At 36.3% G+C, this 23,226-nt stretch overlaps 1 protein-coding gene across 1 annotated transcript; it reads right to left on the reverse strand.

The window, feature by feature from the left end:
- Positions 1 to 3,187: 3,187 nt before the first annotated feature.
- On the reverse strand, positions 3,188 to 22,310 carry LOC135108548 (ring canal kelch homolog). The gene is made up of 14 exons (XM_064019665.1): positions 22,032 to 22,310; positions 19,457 to 19,606; positions 18,795 to 18,901; positions 18,342 to 18,460; positions 17,665 to 17,840; positions 17,067 to 17,163; positions 15,758 to 15,914; positions 15,391 to 15,500; positions 15,100 to 15,212; positions 14,485 to 14,662; positions 13,065 to 13,205; positions 12,549 to 12,663; positions 11,571 to 11,711; positions 3,188 to 11,165 (listed from the first exon to the last, which is right to left on the reverse strand). Exons 1-14 carry the CDS (start codon positions 22,067 to 22,069, stop codon positions 10,990 to 10,992), a joined length of 1,818 nt encoding a protein of 605 aa, XP_063875735.1. The 5' UTR covers positions 22,070 to 22,310; the 3' UTR covers positions 3,188 to 10,989.
- Positions 22,311 to 23,226: the final 916 nt, after the last annotated feature.

Genomic DNA, 23,226 nt, shown 5'->3' on the forward strand with positions numbered 1-23,226 from the left:
ACAACTAGGTAAATACACACACACACACACACACATCAACCCCTCCCATCCTGTCACAAAGCACAAAAACACAACTCAAAGCTACTTATAAGGATCCTCATTCAGGTTGTGTACAGGCTCGGATTTGAACCGTGCAATGGCAATTTCAACCAAGACCCACTGGAAGTCGTTCTGTGCCTCCACTGAGCAGTAGATGTGTCCATGCTTGCCCTTGTAAGTTGGTGGGAGTCTGTTAGGGAGTTTGAAGAAAAAGGGGAGATGGAATTCACCCAGCATGAGCTTCTACACATAACTTGTTTGATGATAGGGAATGTCATTAAATGGATGGGGCGATAGGATAGATGGATGTATAAATGGTGGTTAATAGATGAATGGATGGATTAATATATATATATATATATATATATATATATATATATATATATATATATATATATATATATATATATATATATATATATATATATATATATATATATATATATATATATATATATATATATATATATATATATATATATATATATATATATATATATATATATATATATATATATATTAATATGTATACTAATGGATGAATGAAGTAAGAATTACATATAAACACCTGACATTATAGTAAGTAAAGGTAAAAGCTACTATGTAAAAAATATATGAGCCAAATTAATTAACATGTAAAATGACAAGACAAATGGATAAACAATACATTATATCAATAAAATAAAACAAAAAAGTTGTTACTCCAACCCATAACTTTATCAACAATTCTGAGTCAAACTAGAAATATATAGATTCACAAAAACAAAGACAACAGAAATACATAAATAAGGCCTACAATGAAAAAATAAATAAATAGATAACTTGTTACTGCAATTCATAACTTCATTCAACAACTCTTAGTCAAAGTAGAAAGTCATAGATTCATGAAAGTAAAGACAAGACAAATGGAGAAATAACATGATAACAATAAACATAAAAAGGAACCATTACTGCAACCCAAAACTTCCATCAAATATTCCAAGTCAAAGTAGAAATTCAGATTCACACACACACACACACACACACACACACACACACACACACACACACACACACACACACACACACACACACACACACACACAAAGATAAATAAATAAATAAATAAATAACAGGCCAAGTTTAACTACAGGAAACCAGATCTCTCCAGCCACACTTTATGAAACTCACTTGAGTCAGACCAGACAGTGATGATGGTGTGGTCAAAGAGCATCTGTGTCAGTGACTGACTCATCAGACTCACACCCCAGCTCAGGTCACCCTAGGTCACAAGTGTAGATTAAAGCTGTGATCTGAAATGCTCTCTCTTATCATGATTATTTTCATAGGCCACAGAGATGATTAGGCAGGTTCTCAAGACTATTTTTTCCTATTAATAATTTAGAAATCTTGTTAACCTGTCACTAAAACCAGAAAAACATCCTTAAAATCCCATGAAGCTTCACCATGACTATGATTAGTTGGATTTTCATGAGATTACAAAGCAGTGATAAGAGATACAGTAATAAGAAGACAAAGATATTATAATAAAAAAGGAGACAAAAAAAGGGAATAGAAAACAATGTCTAAGGAAATAATGCAATGTTGAGGACATGACAAACAAGATAAGAAAGTAAATCAGAAGATGACAATGAGATAAGAAGAGAAAGAAAGGATAAGCAAATAAAGAAATGATTGAAATGATAAGAAAATGGAAGCAAAATTACAAAGAAAGGAAAATGAGATGACAAAGAAAGAACATGAATATGGCAAAGATGGGATGGAGATGTAACAAAAGATTATAAGGATTCACGATGTGATATAATAACAACATAACAAAGAAAACCTGGAAAAATTAAAAGAAAATAACTTGAAATTTGAGACACAAATCTTCAGATGGAGGTGGGATGAATGATTGAGATTACTGGTGAACTCTTGCATTAGAGAAGTTTATAGAATAAGGTGAGAGAAAGCAGTAAGTCTTGTGCAGCAATCATCCTAATTATTTTAAAAAAAGATAGAATGCAGACTCATGATTTAAAACGTTACAAATAGCTGATATATTTTTTATGATAGACTTCATAGAGGATGTCAGTCTGGTAAATAGATGGACAGAAGTTAAAGAAAAGTTATACTAATAATACTGTTGCTCCGGTCAGTATCACTAGATAAAATGTTTATAAAAGTAAGATAATGGGGTGATGATAAAAATGATGAACACACAGACATTACCTTACTGTATGAAAAGCTCCCAAAGGTGTCATATTTTCTGTGTATGCTGCTATCCTGCCCTCTGTGCCAGCCACTGCAGTTGTCACTCAGACCTCATCTGCTTGTGGTGTGGCAAGTGCTATGCTCACACACCTTCCCACCATCAGTGGCTCATTACAACCGCTTTGGAGGTCCAACAGATGAATTTGTGCACCATCTGATTAATGGCTCTATGAATTCCCTGGAAGAGAAGGGCTCAAATAATTATTTGGTGTAAAATTACACTGCTACATTGTTTGTGTGTTTGAGAGAGAGAGAGAGAGAGAGAGAGAGAGAGAGAGAGAGAGAGAGAGAGAGAGAGAGAGAGAGAGAGAGAGAGAGAGAGAGAGAGAGAGAGAGAGAGAGAGAGAGAGAGATAGGAATATTGACTGTGCCTTTCTGTCTGTAACACCAATTTAACAAAATGTAATGCAAGTGAAGCAGAGAAAAAGCTTATCTTGAATGAAGATGTCTTGAACTATATACAGCAGGCCAGCAAGCCACCAGTATATATATATATATATATATATATATATATATATATATATATATATATATATATATATATATATATATATATATATATATATATATATATATATATATATATATATATATATATGGAATATTTTCCTTTTTTGTTTGCCCTTGTCCAAGACCTCTTACATAAGAAAAAACTATTAATCAGTTTCTCAGGTAAAGTTGTTGGAAACCTTTAAAATACTAGTAGTGAAAAAGGCCTATTTCATCAATTAAGGCAAAGGTTTTGCAAGCCTTTAAGAAAAAAAAAAATTAGTATATCAGTTCCTCAGGTAAAGTATGTTGTAAGCCTCCACTGTTTACAGCTGCAGCCACACTCACTGTGCACAGCTCCTACACTCCCATGAATTACAGACTTAAGGAAAAACACAAACTCAAAGACACTCAAGGGCACTTTATTCAGACATTGGCAATTTATAGAGAAAGTCTCTCTCTCTCTCTCTCTCTCTCTCTCTCTCTCTCTCTCTCTCTCTCTCTCTCTCTCTAATGTTGGTGAAAATGATATGTTGCATGCAAATATGCACCCAATCCTTATGCATATTTACAGAAAATGCAGAAGCAGACAACAAAGGCTGTGCCACAACTGAAAACCTTGTGTCATGTAACAGCAACACAGTAACAGTTTACAGCTTTGTTTGGGCACCAACACCTGGGACAATGCATATGAACACACACACACACACACACACACACACACACACACACACTACATGAAAATAAGAAAATAAAGGATTATCAAACTTTTTAAGGCAATTTTTCATTACACTGAATGCCTCTCCCACCTCAGCGTCACATCAGGAGTCAAATCTCTACCTGCTGGCTGGTGGCCAGTGCACAATATACACTTCGCCGGTAGCCAGTGCAGAACACATCATGAAAATTCAGGTGAAATAAATAAATCCCTACACACACATAAAACACTCACTCACTCACTCACACACACACGCACACGCACACATACACACACACACACACACACAGTAGCAGCAGCAGATTCAGTGCAGGTAAGGTACTCGTACAAGCCAGCACCTGCCCAGCTGCCTAGAGACACCCCCAGCACCCCAGCAGCACAATGTACACCCACACACCACCAACAAGGACTTAAGCATATGTAAAATTTGTCTTCCCAAGTAATATGTGTGTGTATGCATGTATGTATGCATATATATATATATATATATATATATATATATATATATATATATATATATATATATATATATATATATATATATATATATATATATATACGAGTATATATATATACTCTTTATGTATAGTCATGAACAAAAGTCATTTCACATTCTGCACTCACTTCCATTGTGTTCAACATCTTTCTTCAATCTGAAATCTTTTGGTATGCTTAGAATCTGCCATTTGTTTAGTTTATTGAGAAGATTGCCAACAATTTTGAGGACTAAGGACTGGGAGAGAATACAGAACAAACTGGAAAGGAGTATGCAAGATTACATGACTTCTGACCACAACCAATCAGTATCTACAGAAGTTCTATGTCCTGCTCCCAAATCTCCACCATTCAATAGTATGTTAGGGAATGATGTTTAACCATTTTGTCATATCTCCTCTGACTTTATGGACCATCTATATACTGCATGTCTACTGCATGAAATCAGCAAGGCTGCTAACATATGTATAGTAAAAACTAAACTATTAAATGTTTGATGCTCCATTCTAACTAATCAGAGAATGCCACTTACATCTTTTTTGGGCACTTTTCCTGAACTAAGCAAGGCCATGTCTTTTTTTCATTTCAAATGTAAAAAAAGTAGCATAATATACATGTAGCAAAAGGGCCACTTAATCAATAGGAACAGCATAAAGCTGAGGATAAAATAGAAATAAACACTTTTGTGTCTTGTCAGCTTGAGGCAAACTCAGGAGAAAGATGATGCCATGAACCATACAGCACACACACACACACACACACACACACACACACACACACACACACACACACACACACACACACACACACACAGCTGCCAAATACTGAAATATACTTGTGTGCTATGATGACATGATTTAAAGCAATTTTCTCAGTGGCACAAGCAAGAACTTCTTGTAGATACTGTATGAATGTATATAGTATGTATGAATGTATATCACAGCTGCCCATCATCAGTGCTACAGTCAAGGAAAAAGTTCTCAACTGTATGGTTATAAGATTCCACTAATATGTTGGACAGTTTTGTTCATCTGATTAAAAAATATAAAAATAAATAAATAATAATAATAATAATAATAATAATAATAATAATAATAATAATAATAATAATAATAATGATAACAATAATAATAATAATAATAAATAAATAAATAAAAATAAAAAAAGATAAATACATAAAACATAGGACAAATCTAGAACTCCAAAATCTAACCTTCACACTCCTAGGCATCTCTCAAGCCATGCACAAAGTGTGGCACATCTACAAATTAAGTTATACATAGTAACCAAAATTATGCATCTAATGTAGAGAAAACTTTCACTTCTTAAAGTCATACATGGACAAGTGTTGTACAAGACTTAAAAAATTATAATAATGTTAATTTTACTGCACTTTGTATTGTACTAGTTATTCTTGTTGGTATAAATTCAGAAAACTACTGTTTGATCAGTCAGCTGGGGAAGAGGCAGTTAGCACTGCTGGGGAAGCCAAGCCAAGTCAAACCAAGGCAAGAAGCTGTAGCCCCGACTCACCAAGACAGCCGTCACTCACACACCAGCCAACCAACACATTCCTCACACACCAGGAATGAAGAGTGACAGAGCTAAACATCTATCAGATATGAGTTGTAGCTTAAAAGTTATATCTACTAAGATTAAACAAATACTTTTATCACAATAATGAAAATAATTCCCTTCTTCAAAGCTTTACATCAACTGATGGCATCAGACACGGACAAGAGGACATTAGCACAGTCTCTCCAAGCAAGACTGACCCATCATCCTCACACAGTGGTACACATCTTTCAAAAGGATGCATTCATACACTTCATAATGCAATTTATCTTCTATGCTATATACTGTTCTTCCAGTTTTCATCTCAGACTTGTGTCTTTCTTTAACAATACATAGGTAACTGGTAAAGTTGTCCATCATATGCTTTGTAATTTACCACACACAGCTGGAACTTGGTGAATGATACCAGTGCCATAAACATTTAACCAGCACACAGATTCACCATACTCAGAACTTCTAAAATAAAAACAGAATATAAAAAGAACATCTCTCTCTCTCTCCCTCTCACACACACACACACACACACACACACACACACACACACACACACACACAGTGCCTGGTGGTATGAGCACATAAGTATTTACCTAGTTACAGTATACATACATGATTTGAGTCCAGTTAATGTTTCCCTATCCCCACATCTACTTGTCTGCATTACACATATGTATGTATGTGTGTCACGGCAAATATCACATTACAAGTTTTCATGCTGAGCCACGTATCAACAACACCATTACCCATGAACACTGTTTTCTGTCCACACAGTTATTGAAAGTGAGTAATATCATTACAAATTTCTGTGGAGAATAGATAAAGAAATAAGAATAAAAAAAATACAATATGTATTGCTAGAGCCCTAGTGGGGCAAAGATGTGAGGGATTGCAGGTGAATGTATGTAGACACCTTGTATTGATATCCTCTCCTCAAACCTCCAACTGCTATGACTTTTCAAGCTTTGGTGCAAGTTTAAAGCACAATTTTGAAAGACACCACTGACAGAACAGTGACCGATGAATACATACTTCACATCCTTAAGGACCTGTGGCAGTGGACACTAAAGGTTTCTCTGTTAAAACATCTCAGAATTCCTCAGAGTAGCAAGTGTCATACTGATACTGGCAGTTAGAGGGTTAAAGGGGATGTCAAGTTGGTATATAGATAGACAGATATATTGCTATGAAGGTTTCACCACCCGAGTCCTGCAGACAACACCATAGTACATCATCATGTTGAAGTATTTGCACGCTGAAGGAATCTCACTGTATAATACAGTACAATTAATGCTTCACAAATATCACATTTCTTTCAAAAATTAACATGTGGAAAAAAGTGGAATAATATCTAACAGTTATTCTTAAGGTATTTTCTCTCAGCTCTAAGGCCAAAATAATCTTTTCCAGTATGTTTTGTATTGGCCATATGGTAAATAAAAAAAATAAATAAATAACGTGAATTTCAGTAGCTTTGGTCCCGCATTCAATAAGAAATTGTTTTGCAAGGGATTCATCGTACAAAACATCAAATAAGATTTTCCTTATTATGAGCGAAAATTATGATATCAAATAAATCTATCACATCACATTTTGTAAAGGAGAAAATACATTTGTTTTAGATAGACAGTGAATACTGAGCCTACAGTATTCATTGCTTTCTTCATTAAAACTGTTACAAAAAGATACACAACATGCCCACAATGGCACAGTAACACTCTTCCCATTTCTCTTGTTCAGCTATCCAAGAAAGAACTCAGATTCTCTTATTAGGATAAACTTAAGTTATATTGCAGGCTGAATTACTGGTGCTGCTACTAGGTTAGGAAGAAAGAGATAGTAACCCACAGCACACTCCATGAAAGAAGGAATGAAGATAAAGCCTTCATCCTCCAAATGTCAACAATTACCAGCAAAAACTCTTCAAACTAACACAGCTCTTGATATGATATAAGCTAAGCATAACAGTCTTCTTCTTCACATAGAGACATAACAGCTGCACTCACATACAAGGCATACCAAAGCTCAAGAAATCCAATGTAGTGTCTAGTTATTCCACAAAGGTTCTTTCCATCATCCTGTGAACCAATGCTTATGTAGCCTTTTCCCACACACCAACAGTGAACACAGTGAGTCTCTTCCTGTGGCTGACACACATCATATCATCAATGGTACACACACAGGAGGCCAAGGAAGACAGGGTTCACCACAATGCTGCACTGCTGCTGTCATGGTAATGAGGTCAGTGTGACCCTGAGAGCCTGATGGGGCATGAGGTCATCTTACTGAGATTCAGGTAAGTCAAGGGGTTAGCACCAAGATTTGACCACAGATTTTGTGACTGTTAACAATTAGCATGACTGCCATGCAAGCCACAGCCAACCCTGGGTTTCTATTTTACAGCAATTTTGCAGTTTAATAAAAACAGGGACAAAGTGTCACCAAGAAACTTTCAATAAACAGTATTACAAAATTCATTTTTGCAGTCTTACAGTGGGCCCATTTATGCAAGCAGACAGGCAAGTATAGACCAGGTAATTGCATGAGAACTGATCTCAATGAAGAAAATACATCCTTTCCCACACACTGTAATACATAGCTAAGTAAATATAGAGTGAGCATGTAATATCATTTAATGCAATGCCAACTAGCAAAAATTGTTTGGGGATGACATTTTCTTGGAATAAATCAAACAGGTTTTCCTTCCAACATGGCCATAACAAGAACATATAAATATAAGATGAATCTTGATCATATTCAACATATTCTTATCATCCCAAATAAATAAACAATATTCAGCTTCTGATGACAAATCCAATTAATTGTATTCAAAGACATTTTACAAAGTATACAGGATTAGCATTCAACTTAAACTTTCAGTGACATCAGCAATTTGGTATGACCACTTTTCATTGACAGCCACTAAAAAATACCTCAATATATGAGCAATGTAGCCAGCTAAGACCCAAGAGGCTGGGCATTTCTTGAGAAACAGATCCAACAATTAGGGTTAAGATCAAATCCAAAATTTTCTGGTGATTTCTCCAAACAAGGATTTTCATTGATATAAACCACACATTACTATATTTCTTACATTATTTTCATCAAGCAAAAATTTGGAAAAACAAAGTTCACCAACTGGGGTTGTGATCAAATATAAAAATTTCTGATAATTTCTCCACATAAGAATTTTCATTAATATAAACAACACACATACCATCACACATCTCTAAACATTATTTCTCACCAAACAAAATTCAGGAAAAACTAAACTGAGATTAAATATGTTTGATCTTCAAAGGACATAAAACTTAAAACCAAATTTTTTCAAACTCATGGCCCAAATTCCTGTTCAACAAGGCATTACAAGAGGTTCATTTGAAATGTTTTTGTACTAAGACATTAGTGCAGGGAAGTTGTGCTATAAAAGTACAGTAATACAGTATATGAAAACAGATGATACAAGCAAAGTTTTAAAGATACTGTCATACAAATCTGGCTTTTATGAGCTTTGATCTAAAAATTCAAATAATCCAATTTCACATGATACATTCCCCATCTGAGGGGATCACTATTCTGCTGTCTTAGTTTAACATTGTTTTCCATAACAGGGTCACCATAGATCTTTTGCCATTTTGATATATGTCACCATAGATCTTTTACTGGGATCTAATACTATCCCAAATGCTGCTGCCTTTTCTGTCTCACATGAACAAAGTTTTACATATTTGCAGTGCGAATACACACTATCAATAATGTGTTAACAGCTTCTTAACTCAATCATGATCTGTATTTTTTCCATCTTTCATTGTTTTTGTATGCACATTTCTCTGACTCACTGTCAGTGAGGAACTGCTTCAACTTTTCCCACTGCTTCTTTATATCATACACAGCTGATGATCTTAAGCCATAAGCTTCACATAGGTGATGAACAGAAACACCACACTTCAGCTTTTGCAGCACTTCCACTTTTCCTTTTTTTGTTATAGATTCATCACTTCTTTTTGAATCCACAGCTAGCTTGAAATTAGGGTCACAAATAAGAAATCCAAGGAAAGAAAATTTTCTGCTCAACACTGGTTATACACACACAGTGCAGGGCTTCTTAGATAGACTGCCAGTACCATGCTATGATTGTAATGTCATCTGCAGCCATACACAGTGAACTAGTCACACAGCCATGGCATGTTTAAAAGGTAGAGAGTGTAGCCAGCTGAAAATATTGAATTAAACAAGGCTTCGGATTAAACAATGCCACAGCATTGATGGTCAACTTGTATGACGATTTTGTTCTATAAATGATGAAAACTGGATGAGAACCAGGTTATATTCAATTTCCTGTACATGACTCGTTGCACTCCCCTGGGAACAGAGTCCATAAGTCTATGTAACAGGTCACTGCTAAGACCTTCCACACACACTGCTCATGAAAGGCACTAAAGGCTTCTTTTTTTTACAGAGCAGTAGCTCTTTTTGCTTTGCAAATCAGTAATGTAGATTACTCAAACAGTATTTAAACAGTGATTTCTCATATAACAAACAGAACAAATTATGGGAAAAATGACATTTGTATTTCTGACTAGGCAAAAATTACCAACTAAATTATCCTCATTACTATACTGTAGCTAAACAGATAACATAAAAGTATGAAGTTGCTCATAACATCAATTTCTCATATAGCAAGAACTTATACAGCACAGACTTGGTGTAGTCATATCACTAAGACTTCCCTGTCCTTCCATGTGACCAGTGGCTGCTTTGAAAACTGGTCATACATTGTTTCTATCTAATATAATGACTGGCAACTAAGTAAGCCTTTCTTTTTTCTTCCTTTATGTTGCATGAAAACCCATAATGTTACCAGAACTCACCTTTGCATGCCTGTTGAGTGAGCCATGAGTAGGGTGATCACTTGCAAGTAAAACTGGTGAACTCCATAACTTTTGACGTGTTATAAGAACTAATTAAGGGGGAACTAAAGCAATAATGTAATTCAAGATTCTATATCTAATATGGTACCAGCCATAATTCTGAGCTTAATAAAAAATATCTCTGAAAAAGGAATATATATATATAAAATATAGCAAAAACACACATTTTAGACTACCCAACACAAATTTTTCAAAAAGATATATGGAATTTACACAGTTGCTGCCATGAATGGAAGAAAAGTTGCCCAAATCCACAGTACAGTCAGGAGGCTTCAAGCAACATACCTCACTAATTTCACCAAGAATGCACACACATAAAAAAATAAAAAATAAAAAAATAAAAAATAAAAAATAAATAAAAAAAATAAAAAAAAATTAATACACACTAAGAGGATGTTGTACACAGAGAGGGGGAGAGATGCAGGACTCCCAGACTAAAGATCACAGACATTAACCTGCACCCTCTTCTTTTTCTCTCTCCCCCTCAGCCTCCTCTCAGAAACCTGGTTTGTCTATGATGGCAACACCGGCGTAGGAGCGGCCGATGCCCATGTGAGCTGGCAGCAACGTCCACACATCTGTCTTGGGGTTGTACACTTCCACAGAAGCAAGATTGGAGGTGCCGTCATCTCCCCCGACCACGTAGAGGAGACTGTTGAGCGCTACGACACCTGTGGAGAGCACCATGGGAGGACATCATTGATAACAAAGTGGAGGATAATTTCTGCCATGGTAGCAAGTAGCTCTCGCTTTGAAAAGGGCCACAAAATAAAAGCAGAAACTCAAAAGATATTCAAACATATAAGCATCAAAATCATAAATCAAAATCAATTCAAGACCAAGATTTTCATCTAATCCATTTATCAATATTTTCAAAGCTATTTCTTTTAGATTTTCTATGCAAATTTAATCCAGTATATCTGAAACAGGACAAAACACAAAATAGTTTTATCTGTAACTACAAATCCATAAATCAACCATTTTTGTTAAAAAATGTCTGTACAAAGAGCACAGTGAAGGAGATACAAAGAGATAAAGATGATAATACTATTGGTAGGGAAAGAGACAAGTCTCACCAGCATTCCTGCGACACAGGTTCATGTCAGCCACAGGACTCCAACAATTGTTGTCTGGGTTGAACACCTCCACACTCTTCCTGACCAATGGCCCATCATGACCTCCAACAGCATAGAGCAGCCCATCAAGCACACCCACACCTGCACCACAACAATACAGCACTCAGCATACCCCAGTCAGGCATCCTGCATCTTATTACCTAAATTATTCTATTATTTAGAAGCAATATGCTTTACTCAACACACTGTGATCTGAACTACTCTATCATTAACATGTGACATACCTAAATGTGCACAACAAGGAGCATTTAGATTTTTTTATTACAACCAATCCCAGGCATGTGAAGTATCAGGTTTCTAGCACTTAGTTGCATTTATTTTACTTTACTTTGAGTAACAGTCTAAAATTTACACGATTCTAATGGGAGACTAATATCTCACTGGCTGTAAATGTTTCTTAAACAGTGTAACATGCAATACAAACAATAAAATGCTTTACTACATTAATAACAATTATATCAATGAATTTAATAAGCCTAACAACAGCACAGTGATGCAATCCTTGAAACATCCCTCTCACAAACTTGGCTTCCTATAAACCTTTCGTCCTTCACTGGTATAAAACCAATTACATTCTTGTGCTCATCTCTCTTTCTCCACATGCACCTGATCAAACTAAGCTGAAAGAAATCTTCCACCAAAAACAACTCCCAAGTATTCTTTACCTTTTCAATCTGATCCTTATTTAGAAAGCAAAGGTTGTTTCTCCTTAGCCAGACCTGTAAAATTTTCACCTAAAACAATCCCTTCTTAAGCATTTTCTGCCTTCTAAATCTGATCCTTATTTAGAAATCAAAAGTTGCCTATCCTTAGCCCAACCTGCAAGATTTTTGCCCAAAACGACCCCTTCTCAGGTATTTTTGCCTTCTAAATCTCATTGTCATTTAGAAAGCAAAAGTCTGTTCTCCTCAGCCTCACCTGCTCCACTTCTGCGTGCTGACATCTCAGCCACTGACGTCCACCCATCTGACTCAGGACTGTAGCATTCCACTGAGGCCAGGCACTGCCGGGATGCTCCATCATACCCTCCAACCTGTCAAGAGGGACAAATATTGCAAAGATATAAGAACAATCCTGCTGCATTTTTTGCTTAGGTATCTTAGTATAACTCACTTCAATCCCTTCTTTGCTGCCTCTTGAAAATGTTCCCTGAGATATCTTAGAATCACTTGCTTCATTCACGCTTTGTTGCCTTTCAGAAATATTCAAAGATCAAATACGGATGAGAGAGAGAGAGAGAGAGAGAGAGAGAGAGAGAGAGAGAGAGAGAGAGAGAGAGAGAGAGAGAGAGAGAGAGAGAGAGAGAGAGAGAGAGAGAGAGAGAGAGAGAGAGAGAGAGAGAGAGAGAGTATTCAGGCTAGTTTATAAAGTGCTATATTATTCCTTTATCAAAACAAACATAAAATACAAGAATTTCAACCAGAATGAACTTACTGCATACAGCAGGCCACTGACAACTCCCACCCCAACAGATGACCTCCGGGTGGACATTGGTGCAATCATTCGCCACTCATGTGCCTTTGAGTCATACATCTCTGCACTGTTCAGCCCTGTGGAGCCATCAAAGCCACCAACCTGGAAATATATCAAGCCACTGGAGCAATACAGGAGTACTGATCTCTTATGGATACCTAATACAAAACAAATTGGCATCACTCTCCCATTAACAAGTGATATTAATTGTATCATTCTTTATAAAACACAGAGAATTCAATATTTTCTCCTAATGCAATATAATCTGTGATTATTCACCACCAATACAAAAGATGAGTTATTATTATCTCATCAACAAGTTAAATTCACAGTCATTTAACTCTAATAAGCACACAAGATTCATAAACAGTGAACCACACTTTAAATTAATACCAGAAAGGCAACTAGAAAATAATAACATGCAAGAGATCCCTATATGTCAGGATCTTAACTTATCAATGAGAAGTCAATGCAGCAAGTTAAATATATGTAGTTGATGAACTTACAGCATAAAGGCTCATTCACACACATCAGTAGAATATCAGTGCCGTGTCAGTTCAGTTAGTGAAATCCATGATGCTTAAGTGACATCTATTCACACACATCCATAGTGATTTTGTGCTGTGTGAAATCATTGATTTCCAAGGTGGCAAAGTTTTCAGACGTGGAACTGGCAATGATTCCCATAATTCTTGATGAAGAGGAAGAGGCTGAGCATAAGCTGAAGAAAAGAAAGTGGGTACATGAAGTGTGGAAAAAAGAGAAAGTGAAGGAAAGTTTGCTACTCTGTACAGGGAGTTCATTGATGATGGAACAAAATTTTTCCAAATATATTATTTGAGGCTGCTCTACATATATTTTGGCTGTGACAAATCATACAGAACAGGATGATTATGAACCAATTCAATAAGTAGTTCATCACTTATTCTTGTGGATAAACTCATAGCACTCATCCGGTGTGTGTGAAAAACTACAAAAAAATATATGTGACAAAGATATTCAACTTCGTGGAATGGAGACGAAACTGATACAGAGAGTTAAAACAGCACTGCACCAGACATGTATGAATACAACAATTGCATTCAAAGTAATGATATTTTTTTCACTGACACTGATGGACTGAGTGGATGCAGCACTGATATGCCAATATGTGTGAATGAACCTTAAAACTGATCACCTATATCTATAAACACAGCTGACCTGTTCCAGAAGAGCTGCAGCCAGAACAAGGTGTCACATGCAAATAATCTTACCATAAAATATTTCTTTATATATCAAACATAGTCATAAATCATGTAAATTTTTTTAACCAAACAGCATAACACAGCATAAACAGCTGTCAAGTAAACCAAATAACACGAGACATAATCAATCAACTTACAGCATAAATACAGTTACTGAGAGTTGCCACACCCAGAGTTGACCTGCGTGCCTCCATGCTGGCACAGGAGGACCAGGAGTCACGTGCTGGGTCATAAACATCCACCGTTCGCACTCGCAGTGAGCCATTGAAGCCACCCACTGCATACACCTTCCCGTTGATCACAGCTATACCACACCTGCAGGAGATGATACCTAGTAATGGGGACAATTCCTTAACAGCTTCAATTTGAGATACTGATGGAAAGAGTTAAAACATGAAAATGAGCAGCCAGGGACCAAAAGAATGACAGGACAGTCAAAGTACAAGATTCTTTGTCAATTAACCCAGTGCCATTTTTTTTCCAAAATGGGTGATATCAGGTTTCTATGCATCCACCAGTATTGTAGAAAACTGCCACATAAAAATAATAAAAATTCAACATAGATTCCAAAACAAACTGAACAAGAAGGAAAGTGCTGATAAAAAAAAATGATACAATAAAAAAGTACCAATACACCAGTTTAAAATTAATTAAATACACAAAAAAATCTATAGATAGCAGAGATTAGTATTTTGAAAGAATTTATAAAATTTTACAGAAATCTCTCTCTTTCTCTCTCTCTATCACAGTACCTGCAGCGTCTGGTTGGCATCTCAGCCACAGGGAACCACCGCTCATCTTTGAAGTCATAACACTCCACACTACGTATTGCCTTGGGAGCTTGACCTCCCACCACCAGCAGCACCTGAAACACATGAACATTATTACTTGGGCTGGATATGACAATTTACTAATATAATTCTATCACCAGTAGTTTTCATATAATCTGTTCTTTTTAGTACATCAGAAACAACTTCTAAGAAGGAAGCACAAAATCACAAAGTAGAAACATAGATGAAATTATTGAACTTCTTGACACTAACCTTAGGAAGCCCCACTGGTTGTCTGGGTTTTGTTCGAGGAGACTTGAAGAGGGCCTTCTGCTCTCCTTTCAATAAATGATATTTCATGGCTTCGATTAAATAATCCTTACCTGCAATAAAAATTCACATCAGAAACTACATACATTCCTAATTAAATTATGTTTCTCATACATCATTAATATGAACATGCTTGCCAAGTATCAAATGATTTCTCAAGCATATACTAGCAAAGTTACAGTCCTTTAATCAAGTATACACCAGATATGAATGCCTTTTTTTTCTTGACAACTTTCTTTTTTGTATGTCCATTATGTGTGAAAGAAAGAGTCAAGTGAAAACTGGTGACAGTATAGAAGAATGAACCTACACTGTGCATCCTGCTTGAGCAATGGTTCCTCCTCCACTCGCTGGATAAGATAGTCTTGCGAGAGCAGCGGCAGCCGTACGTACTCCATCAGCTCAGCCAAATACTGCTCCCGGTTAGCAAGGTCACCATTCACCCAGCTCATCACACACTCAAACACCTGCACCAAATATACTAACTTAATTACCCACTTAATTCAGTGTGTAAGTAAAGGATAAGCAATATCAAGATGGGCAAGCCGCAGTATGGTGGTCCACGAGACCTGTCCCTTTACATTGGGGGCCGACTGGGCTAAGAGTGTGAATAAAGTGTGTTTAAGTATGTGGTCCTTTCTTTGGGCCATCCCATGTCTGATTGCCAGCCTGATAAACAGATAGACTATTCTAAGACTGAAACACTACAACTTATGTAATTTCACATTTAACACACTTTTGCATAATATCATTTGCATTCTCTCATTGGGCAAATCTTGTGTCTGATATTTTTAGGTTGAGACATACAGCAGAAAAAAAGGTAATTACTTGTAGTGTATTCATACTTAAATCTTGTGTTGTGCAGTGCAAATCACACAGACAACTTTATTGATTTCCACTGATATAAGCATTCTACATTCTATATGTATTTCCTCCATCTCAAGAAAAAAAAAAAAAAAAAAAAAAAAAATATATATATATATATATATATATATATATATATATATATATATATATATATATATATATATATATATATATATATATATATATATATAAGCAAAAAGAAAGACTGTAACCATGGTACCCATTTCACACTTCATAAATGCTATAAATTTACATTTGTCTAACCAGTGACAGACCACATATACTTATCCTGCACATCTGAAGCTCAATAGTAAAATATCTTGGATAATTAAATTTCTTCTAACAAGATAAAGATAGGTGCATATTACTACTCCATTGTAAACTAAATGCTACACTAAAGTTTAATATCAAAATAGAAAGTACAAGTGACAGAGAGAGGAGCCTCTTTAAGTGCATGGCAAAAATAAACTAACAGTACATAGGGCAGTTCATTAAGGGGAAGTGGTATCACAGCAATAATGAAAGTTTTATGCTTGGACAGGATATCCAGACAAGTTCTGTCAATAGTATCCTTAGCAGGGACTCCCCGCAGCTAAGCACAGGTTTATGGCTGCTGCTCCTGATGATGATGGTCCAGCCATTTACATGTGAGCATTTCATGAATCACTTTTTCCTCAAATCTGATCCATTCATCTTTCAAAATACACTAGCAAGACTTTAACTAAGTAATACGAAGTGGTGGAAGTGCACACCTTTTCTTCAGAGGGTGTGGTCAGTCTGTCACTGGAGATAAGCTTCGTCACTTGCTGGGATGTTAGTGACAAGAACTCTTCACACTCAACTACCTCACTGGAATGAAAAAAATTTACTCTTATTATCAGTTCACAAAGGATGTCAAGATTCTCCAGCAGCACCAGGAAATAACAAAACTGAACAGATATCACAAAATAATGATTCCTGAAGCTGGTACTACACATCTTCAGGTATTATACTCTTCAGAGAATGTTTCCTTAGATAAATTGTGACTCCTTTAATGTGCCTTACTTCACACACCATTTGCTGGAGAAATCCCTCTTAAAGGAAATCACATATCTTTCCTCATGCCAAAAAATGAATTATTGAAAAGTTTAATTAAGTTTTAAATTTATCAACCAACAAAAGTTTGCATACTGATGTTCTATAAATATGGAAAATAAAAAAAAGGTACAGCTTTCAGATAAGCAAATTAAGTATTGATTACATTCTGAAAGCACAATACAGCAAGGCCTTGATATAAGTAAGCAGGTTTTATGTTTGGATCTGATTACCCATAAATCATACACAAGAGGTGAAGGCATCACTAATACTCACGTGAAGTGCTGCTCCACATAGCTCTCTGCGATGGAAAGCAGCTCCAGACAACCATGAATGTCTGCAAAGGCTCGGATACCAAGACAGTTGGTGGGGTGCAGCTGTGACTGAAGGAAGTCACAGCATGCATCTCTTACATCTGTCAGTTGCAACAGATTAGCAGCTGGCAGCAGAACCTATGAGAAATACAAATGTTATTTTGAAGTTCAGGTTGATTCCTACACGCTACATAAGAAAATAAATTCTCTCAAGACATTTTGTAGGCTTATTGATCTATCCATTTCATCAATAATATTTTGCTGTAATTTTCTTTACATTGTCTATTCTAATCACTGAAGTTCAAATAAAAATCAAGGACTTTTTTTTTAAATAAGCATGGTAAATAAAATAATCTATGTATTACAAGCATGTACAGTTGCTACAAGCAATGGTGTCACAGAGTTTAGTGAATTTCATGTCTACAGATCTAAAAGAAATTTGTCTAGATATTTGAGCAAGACTAAAGGCCAAGAATAACTGGAATTATTAAAGGTGGAGGTAGATGCCTGATTGTTTTTTTCCTTGAAAATTTTGTAGAATATAGCATCACTTCTCTGGGTGACTGTGCCTATCTTGTTACTTTGTTACATAACCAGAGGTGTGCATGAACTGGTCTGTACCTGTGGTGCACAACAAACCTGAACATTCTCCTCAGTCACCAGCACCTCAGCTGTGTACACATAGTCAATGAGGAGCTGCAGTGCACTTCCATCAATGCCCTGCAGCACTATCCTGTCTTGCCGACTCTCCTCAAAACCTAGAACAGCATGAATGAACTTTGTAAGACCTGACGGGATGCAAGGATGTAATGCATTTTTCTTGTACAAAACTTTATTCTTTTCTTGAACTCTCAAGACATTCACTGAATGTGCATTATGTTGCACGACTGAAACTAGGAGAAAACTGGAAGAACATATGTTAGAAGAAAGTTGAATGTATTACTGGTTAGTTAATTCCTTGCTTTAAGTATAATGGCAAAGAGATCATATTCTCCCTAATAATAATGGTCCCAAATATTAACAAGATTGTGCTTCAGGAAAAAACACTCAGGACTATGGTGTCATGACTGTAGAGGGAAGAAAAATACTCACTGGTGAACATGGCATGAAAGTAAGGACTGCAAGAAGCCAGCACCATCTTGTGGGCTGGCACCTCCATACTATCTGCCACAAGGACTACATCACACAGCTGACTCTGCCTGCACAGATCAAATTGAGGCATTAACATCCCATTACACTGTAGTCATTCCCTAGCAGTAGATGAGATGCACTGGTGGCACTAAGCTCTGCCCCTTGTCAGCTGATCATTTCTCTAACCATGACGAGATGTATTTCTTTTCTTGGGTATTCAAAACAATTACACACATTTGGGTAAATTAAAAATGTTAGTCACTGGGTCCCAATGTGTTTGTAAAATAGGATTAAGGTACCTTTCCCCTCCACAGTTACCACCAGCAATCCATGTGATCACTACCATGCACCACCAACTTTTAGGAACATTTCCCATTATTCTCTAACATATGATATACATAAAAAATAAATAAATATAATAAATAAACAAATAAAGTAAATAAATAAATAAATTGATGAATAAATAAAAAAATAATAATAAAAAAATACAAGTACTTACATGATTTCTTTTGTTTCAGTCAATAAAATATCCACATCAGTTGAATTATGCAATGCAAGCATCCTTTTAACAATAACCAGTCCTCATTTGTACTTGAGTGAAGCAGTCTTCAAGAGTGCCTTACCTTCTCATCAAGTTCAGGTTATCAAATGCCCGAGGAAAGTGCTGCGGGTTCCTGTAAGGGAGCTTGTGCTTTGTCTCCGAGCGAGGAATGTGTTTCTGAGAACTCTCATCAAGGGAGTTTTGGCTGGCATGGCGCAGCAAAAGGCGATTGCTGTAGAAAATAAAAAACTCGGGCTTAGATAAGAAATGTATCTAAAGCTAATAAAGCTAGTACTCCATCACTAATAGCCTTGACACTACAAGCAATTCCTTGAATGAAAAGTACTTAAACTATATTGTCATTATATGTATGGTTGACATTTATGTTTTCAGTTTGTCTTCCCTAAGTCTTCTTAGGTACCCAGTTACTGACAGAACTGAAGAAGGGAAAGAAAAAATGAACTGTGTGCTGACTGCCTCAGCCTGGATTCAAACCAGGGCCCACAAATTCATTATCAGGCTTGCTAGCCACTGGACCATGGAGGCACTCTGCTCTATACCAATCAAAATCAATCACTTCACTTTTACAATTTTCAAACACACAAACTTAACCTTTACTTAGCTTCACTTTCAGCTCTTATATTTACACTCTCTATATAATCAGGACTGCATAACCTGCAAACACTGACTATGTGATATCATATACAAAGCTTTGAAAAATAAAAGGGGAACCTGTCAGACAGGTTGACTGAAGCAGTGGCATCATGGAATTGCTTAGACTAGTGATTTGCAAACTGTGAACCATGGCACACTTGTGCACCAAGACTATCACCTAATTTTCCTAGATAGGTATGTTCTTAAGTATGTGCTTTTTAGTAGGCCTGCAGGGTTAATGTGCCATCAAAGTGCATCACTGCAACAAAGTCTGAGAGCCACTAGGTTATACAATGTATAGATGCAATAAATTACAGCTTGGTATTTGTTTATTAGTTCTCTTACTTGGATGAACATGTTTATCCATAATCTCTGAGCTGCCTTTTTTGTCTAAAGCACTGAATTTGGGTAGCTAACCAGGTGAGTGTAGTTTTGTTTACATCAGTCATTGAGATGTTCTTTAAAGCAGTGGTAAGGTGGAAACCTGGTTAAATCTTCAAAATTTGTTACCAGAGCTATGGTTGATTTTTGACAGATGATGCAGGAATTCAAAATATACTAAGCCATAGGATGTAAGACATGGAAATGGCTATACATACATAAGCATTGCACAAGAATGAATATCAATTTCACTAATCAGGACAAGAAAAGTTTTGTTTTCCATAATATGATGGGTAAAACTCAGCATGTGTACATCACCATCCAACACAGAGAATAATGAGATCAAAGCAAAATTACCAAGTAGACTGGTAAGTTTATTCATGGAGAGAGAGAGAGAGAGAGAGAGAGAGAGAGAGAGAGAGAGAGAGAGAGAGAGAGAGAGAGAGAGAGAGAGAGAGAGAGAGAGAGAGAGAGAGAGAGAGAGAGAGAGAGAGAGAGAGAGAGAGAGAGAGAGAGAGAGGAAAAAAAGGGTCAGTTAATATTTATAAGGACACTGTGTTATCAGCTGGTTTGTGGCTTTCTTCTTACACAATGATAAAAAAAAGCATGCTACAATGTAAAGTTATCATAAGTTGAATAAGTTACATCAGTTTAAGTTAGTAAACCAAATTTCTTTGTTATTAGGTGGTTTGTTGCTTTCTTCTTATTCATGAATGAAACACATGATATAACAATACCTACCACAACTAATGGTACTAGATGAAGTTATGAAATTCTAGGTTAGGTTAAGTCATTATAAATTAGGAAGCCAAGTGTCTGTTTTATCGAACTAGTTCGTTAGTGGCTTTCTTCTTGCATAACCATAAAAAAGTGCATGGCAGAATGATAATAACCAGTATAAACAACAAAATGATTGAATTCGAGGTTAGCCTAAGTCCATTTAGGTTAGAAAGCCAAATTTCACTGATTTTTGCTCCCCATCCACAAATCCAAGTCCTTAAGTTTGTTGGGTATTTGTTTATAACTACTTGTGCTTCTTATTTATCTGGTCCCACCCTGCTAAAGCACTCTGCAGGACCACATATCTTATTATCATTATTTGCATAATCATCCAACGTGACAAATCACACCGAATATACATCAATAATAGTTTAGTCATCTTTTTGGCGGAGCACTCACCAAGTGTCTTTGGTGTGTGTGTGTGTGTGTATATATATATATATATATATATATATATATATATATATATATATATATATATATATATATATATATATATATATTGTGTTGCGCTGAAATATTATATTGATCAACTGGTAGTGATCGTCGAGATTAAGCATCTGTTGTTGATAGGAAAAGCGAGAAAGGTTACTGGGAGATGAGTCTATCAAAAAAGTAATATTAACCAAAAAACAAGTACGGGTGTTAATTTAACCACAACCCGACAAAACAACTTTAACAGTTTACATCTCAACACACCAAGAAATATAAATGTCAGTCTCTATCTGCCACAAATTATCCAGAACAGTCATTTAACGTGCAGAGAGGCAATGCTTGTGAATGTTTACTGTGCTGTCACTCAACTCCCCTCTGTCACTCATGCCGCCTCGACCCTCAATTACCTGAACTGCTTATCGAGATTTTCCGGGTCAGAATCCATGGTGGCAGTGCACGGTGGAGTTTTCAGGTCCTCATGTCCCCAGGTGGGTCAGGTCGTGATGTCACCTCGGCTCGCCTGGTCCTGCTCAAGGAAACTCGCTTCCCTGTTCCTGCTAGACGGGGTGTTTTGATGCAGGCCGCCAAGGTCACCGCCAGATGGCCAACCTGCCTTAATCCAAAATCCCAGACTGTGAGTCCAGCAAGAGCTCGTACTACTCGGCTACTGTCACTTGTCAGTCGGTCGTTACTAACACTAAGGGAGGCTGTAAGAAGTCCAAGAAGCCACCAGGCCTACCCTGTATAATAATGTCTGCCTTCCACCTATCATCTCCATAATACCTAGTCTTTCAAAACTCCCTAATTATCCGGTACTGCTGGTTAATTACTGAGTCTATTTCATTCATTTGTAAGACTCATTTATAAATATCACGGGTTCACTACTGTCTACTCATATCTAAAATCCTTTGGACTTTCATGAGGACTATTCTCAAAGACTACGGAGATCAGAGTTACGTTCTCTCTCTTGTCCACTGAGGATACAGAATACTTTCACTATCACCAGAATCATGAAAGCATTATAGAAAACCTTAATAATTTCTATTACAGCCTATTGAAACTAAACTTTTTTGATGATTCATGTGTACCAATTACTAAAGATGAACTGCTTGCTGTAAAAAAAAAAAAAAAAAAAAAAAGGGGCGGGGGGGGAGGCAGTCAACAGCCCCTAGATAAGATGGGCTGACATGATAGATTACTTTGTTGCCATGGAGAAAAGTCCTTTATTGGATTTATTCAACATGTCTTACGAGAAAGGAAAATTACCCATTCAATGGAAGGTTGGCCTCATCCATCCCATCCTCAACAGTAATCAATATTACAGGCCTATAAGACTAACTTCTTGTATGTGTAAAATGATGGAAAGAATTGTGTTGAACAGGTTATTGTATAAACTAGGTGATCTTATGTCTGATAATTTATTTGGTAAAAGCACAACGGATTGCGTTATCAGGTGCCTAAGTAACCCGAGCATAAATTGCAGAGTTTTGTGGACTTAAAGGGTGCCTTCGACAAGGCAAACCAAGATGTTATTCTCGAAGACCTGGCAAATAAAGGAATCAAAGGACGCTTAAGGTAGGCGCACACTTGTTCGCATCGTAC

The sequence above is a fragment of the Scylla paramamosain genome, chromosome 17, assembly GCF_035594125.1.
Source record: "Scylla paramamosain isolate STU-SP2022 chromosome 17, ASM3559412v1, whole genome shotgun sequence".
Classification (NCBI taxonomy): Eukaryota; Metazoa; Arthropoda; class Malacostraca; order Decapoda; family Portunidae; genus Scylla; species Scylla paramamosain.

Coding starts and splice junctions, on each gene's coding strand:
- LOC135108548 (XM_064019665.1), bottom strand. CDS start 22,069: ATGGATTCTGACCCGGAAAATCTCGATAAGCAGTTCAG. Junction 17,841..18,341: donor TGACTGAGGAGAATGTTCAG/GTTTGTTGTGCA, acceptor TATTTCTCATAG/GTTCTGCTGCCAGCTGCTAA. Junction 15,501..15,757: donor GCTCAAGCAGGATGCACAGT/GTAGGTTCATTC, acceptor TTTTTATTGCAG/GTAAGGATTATTTAATCGAA.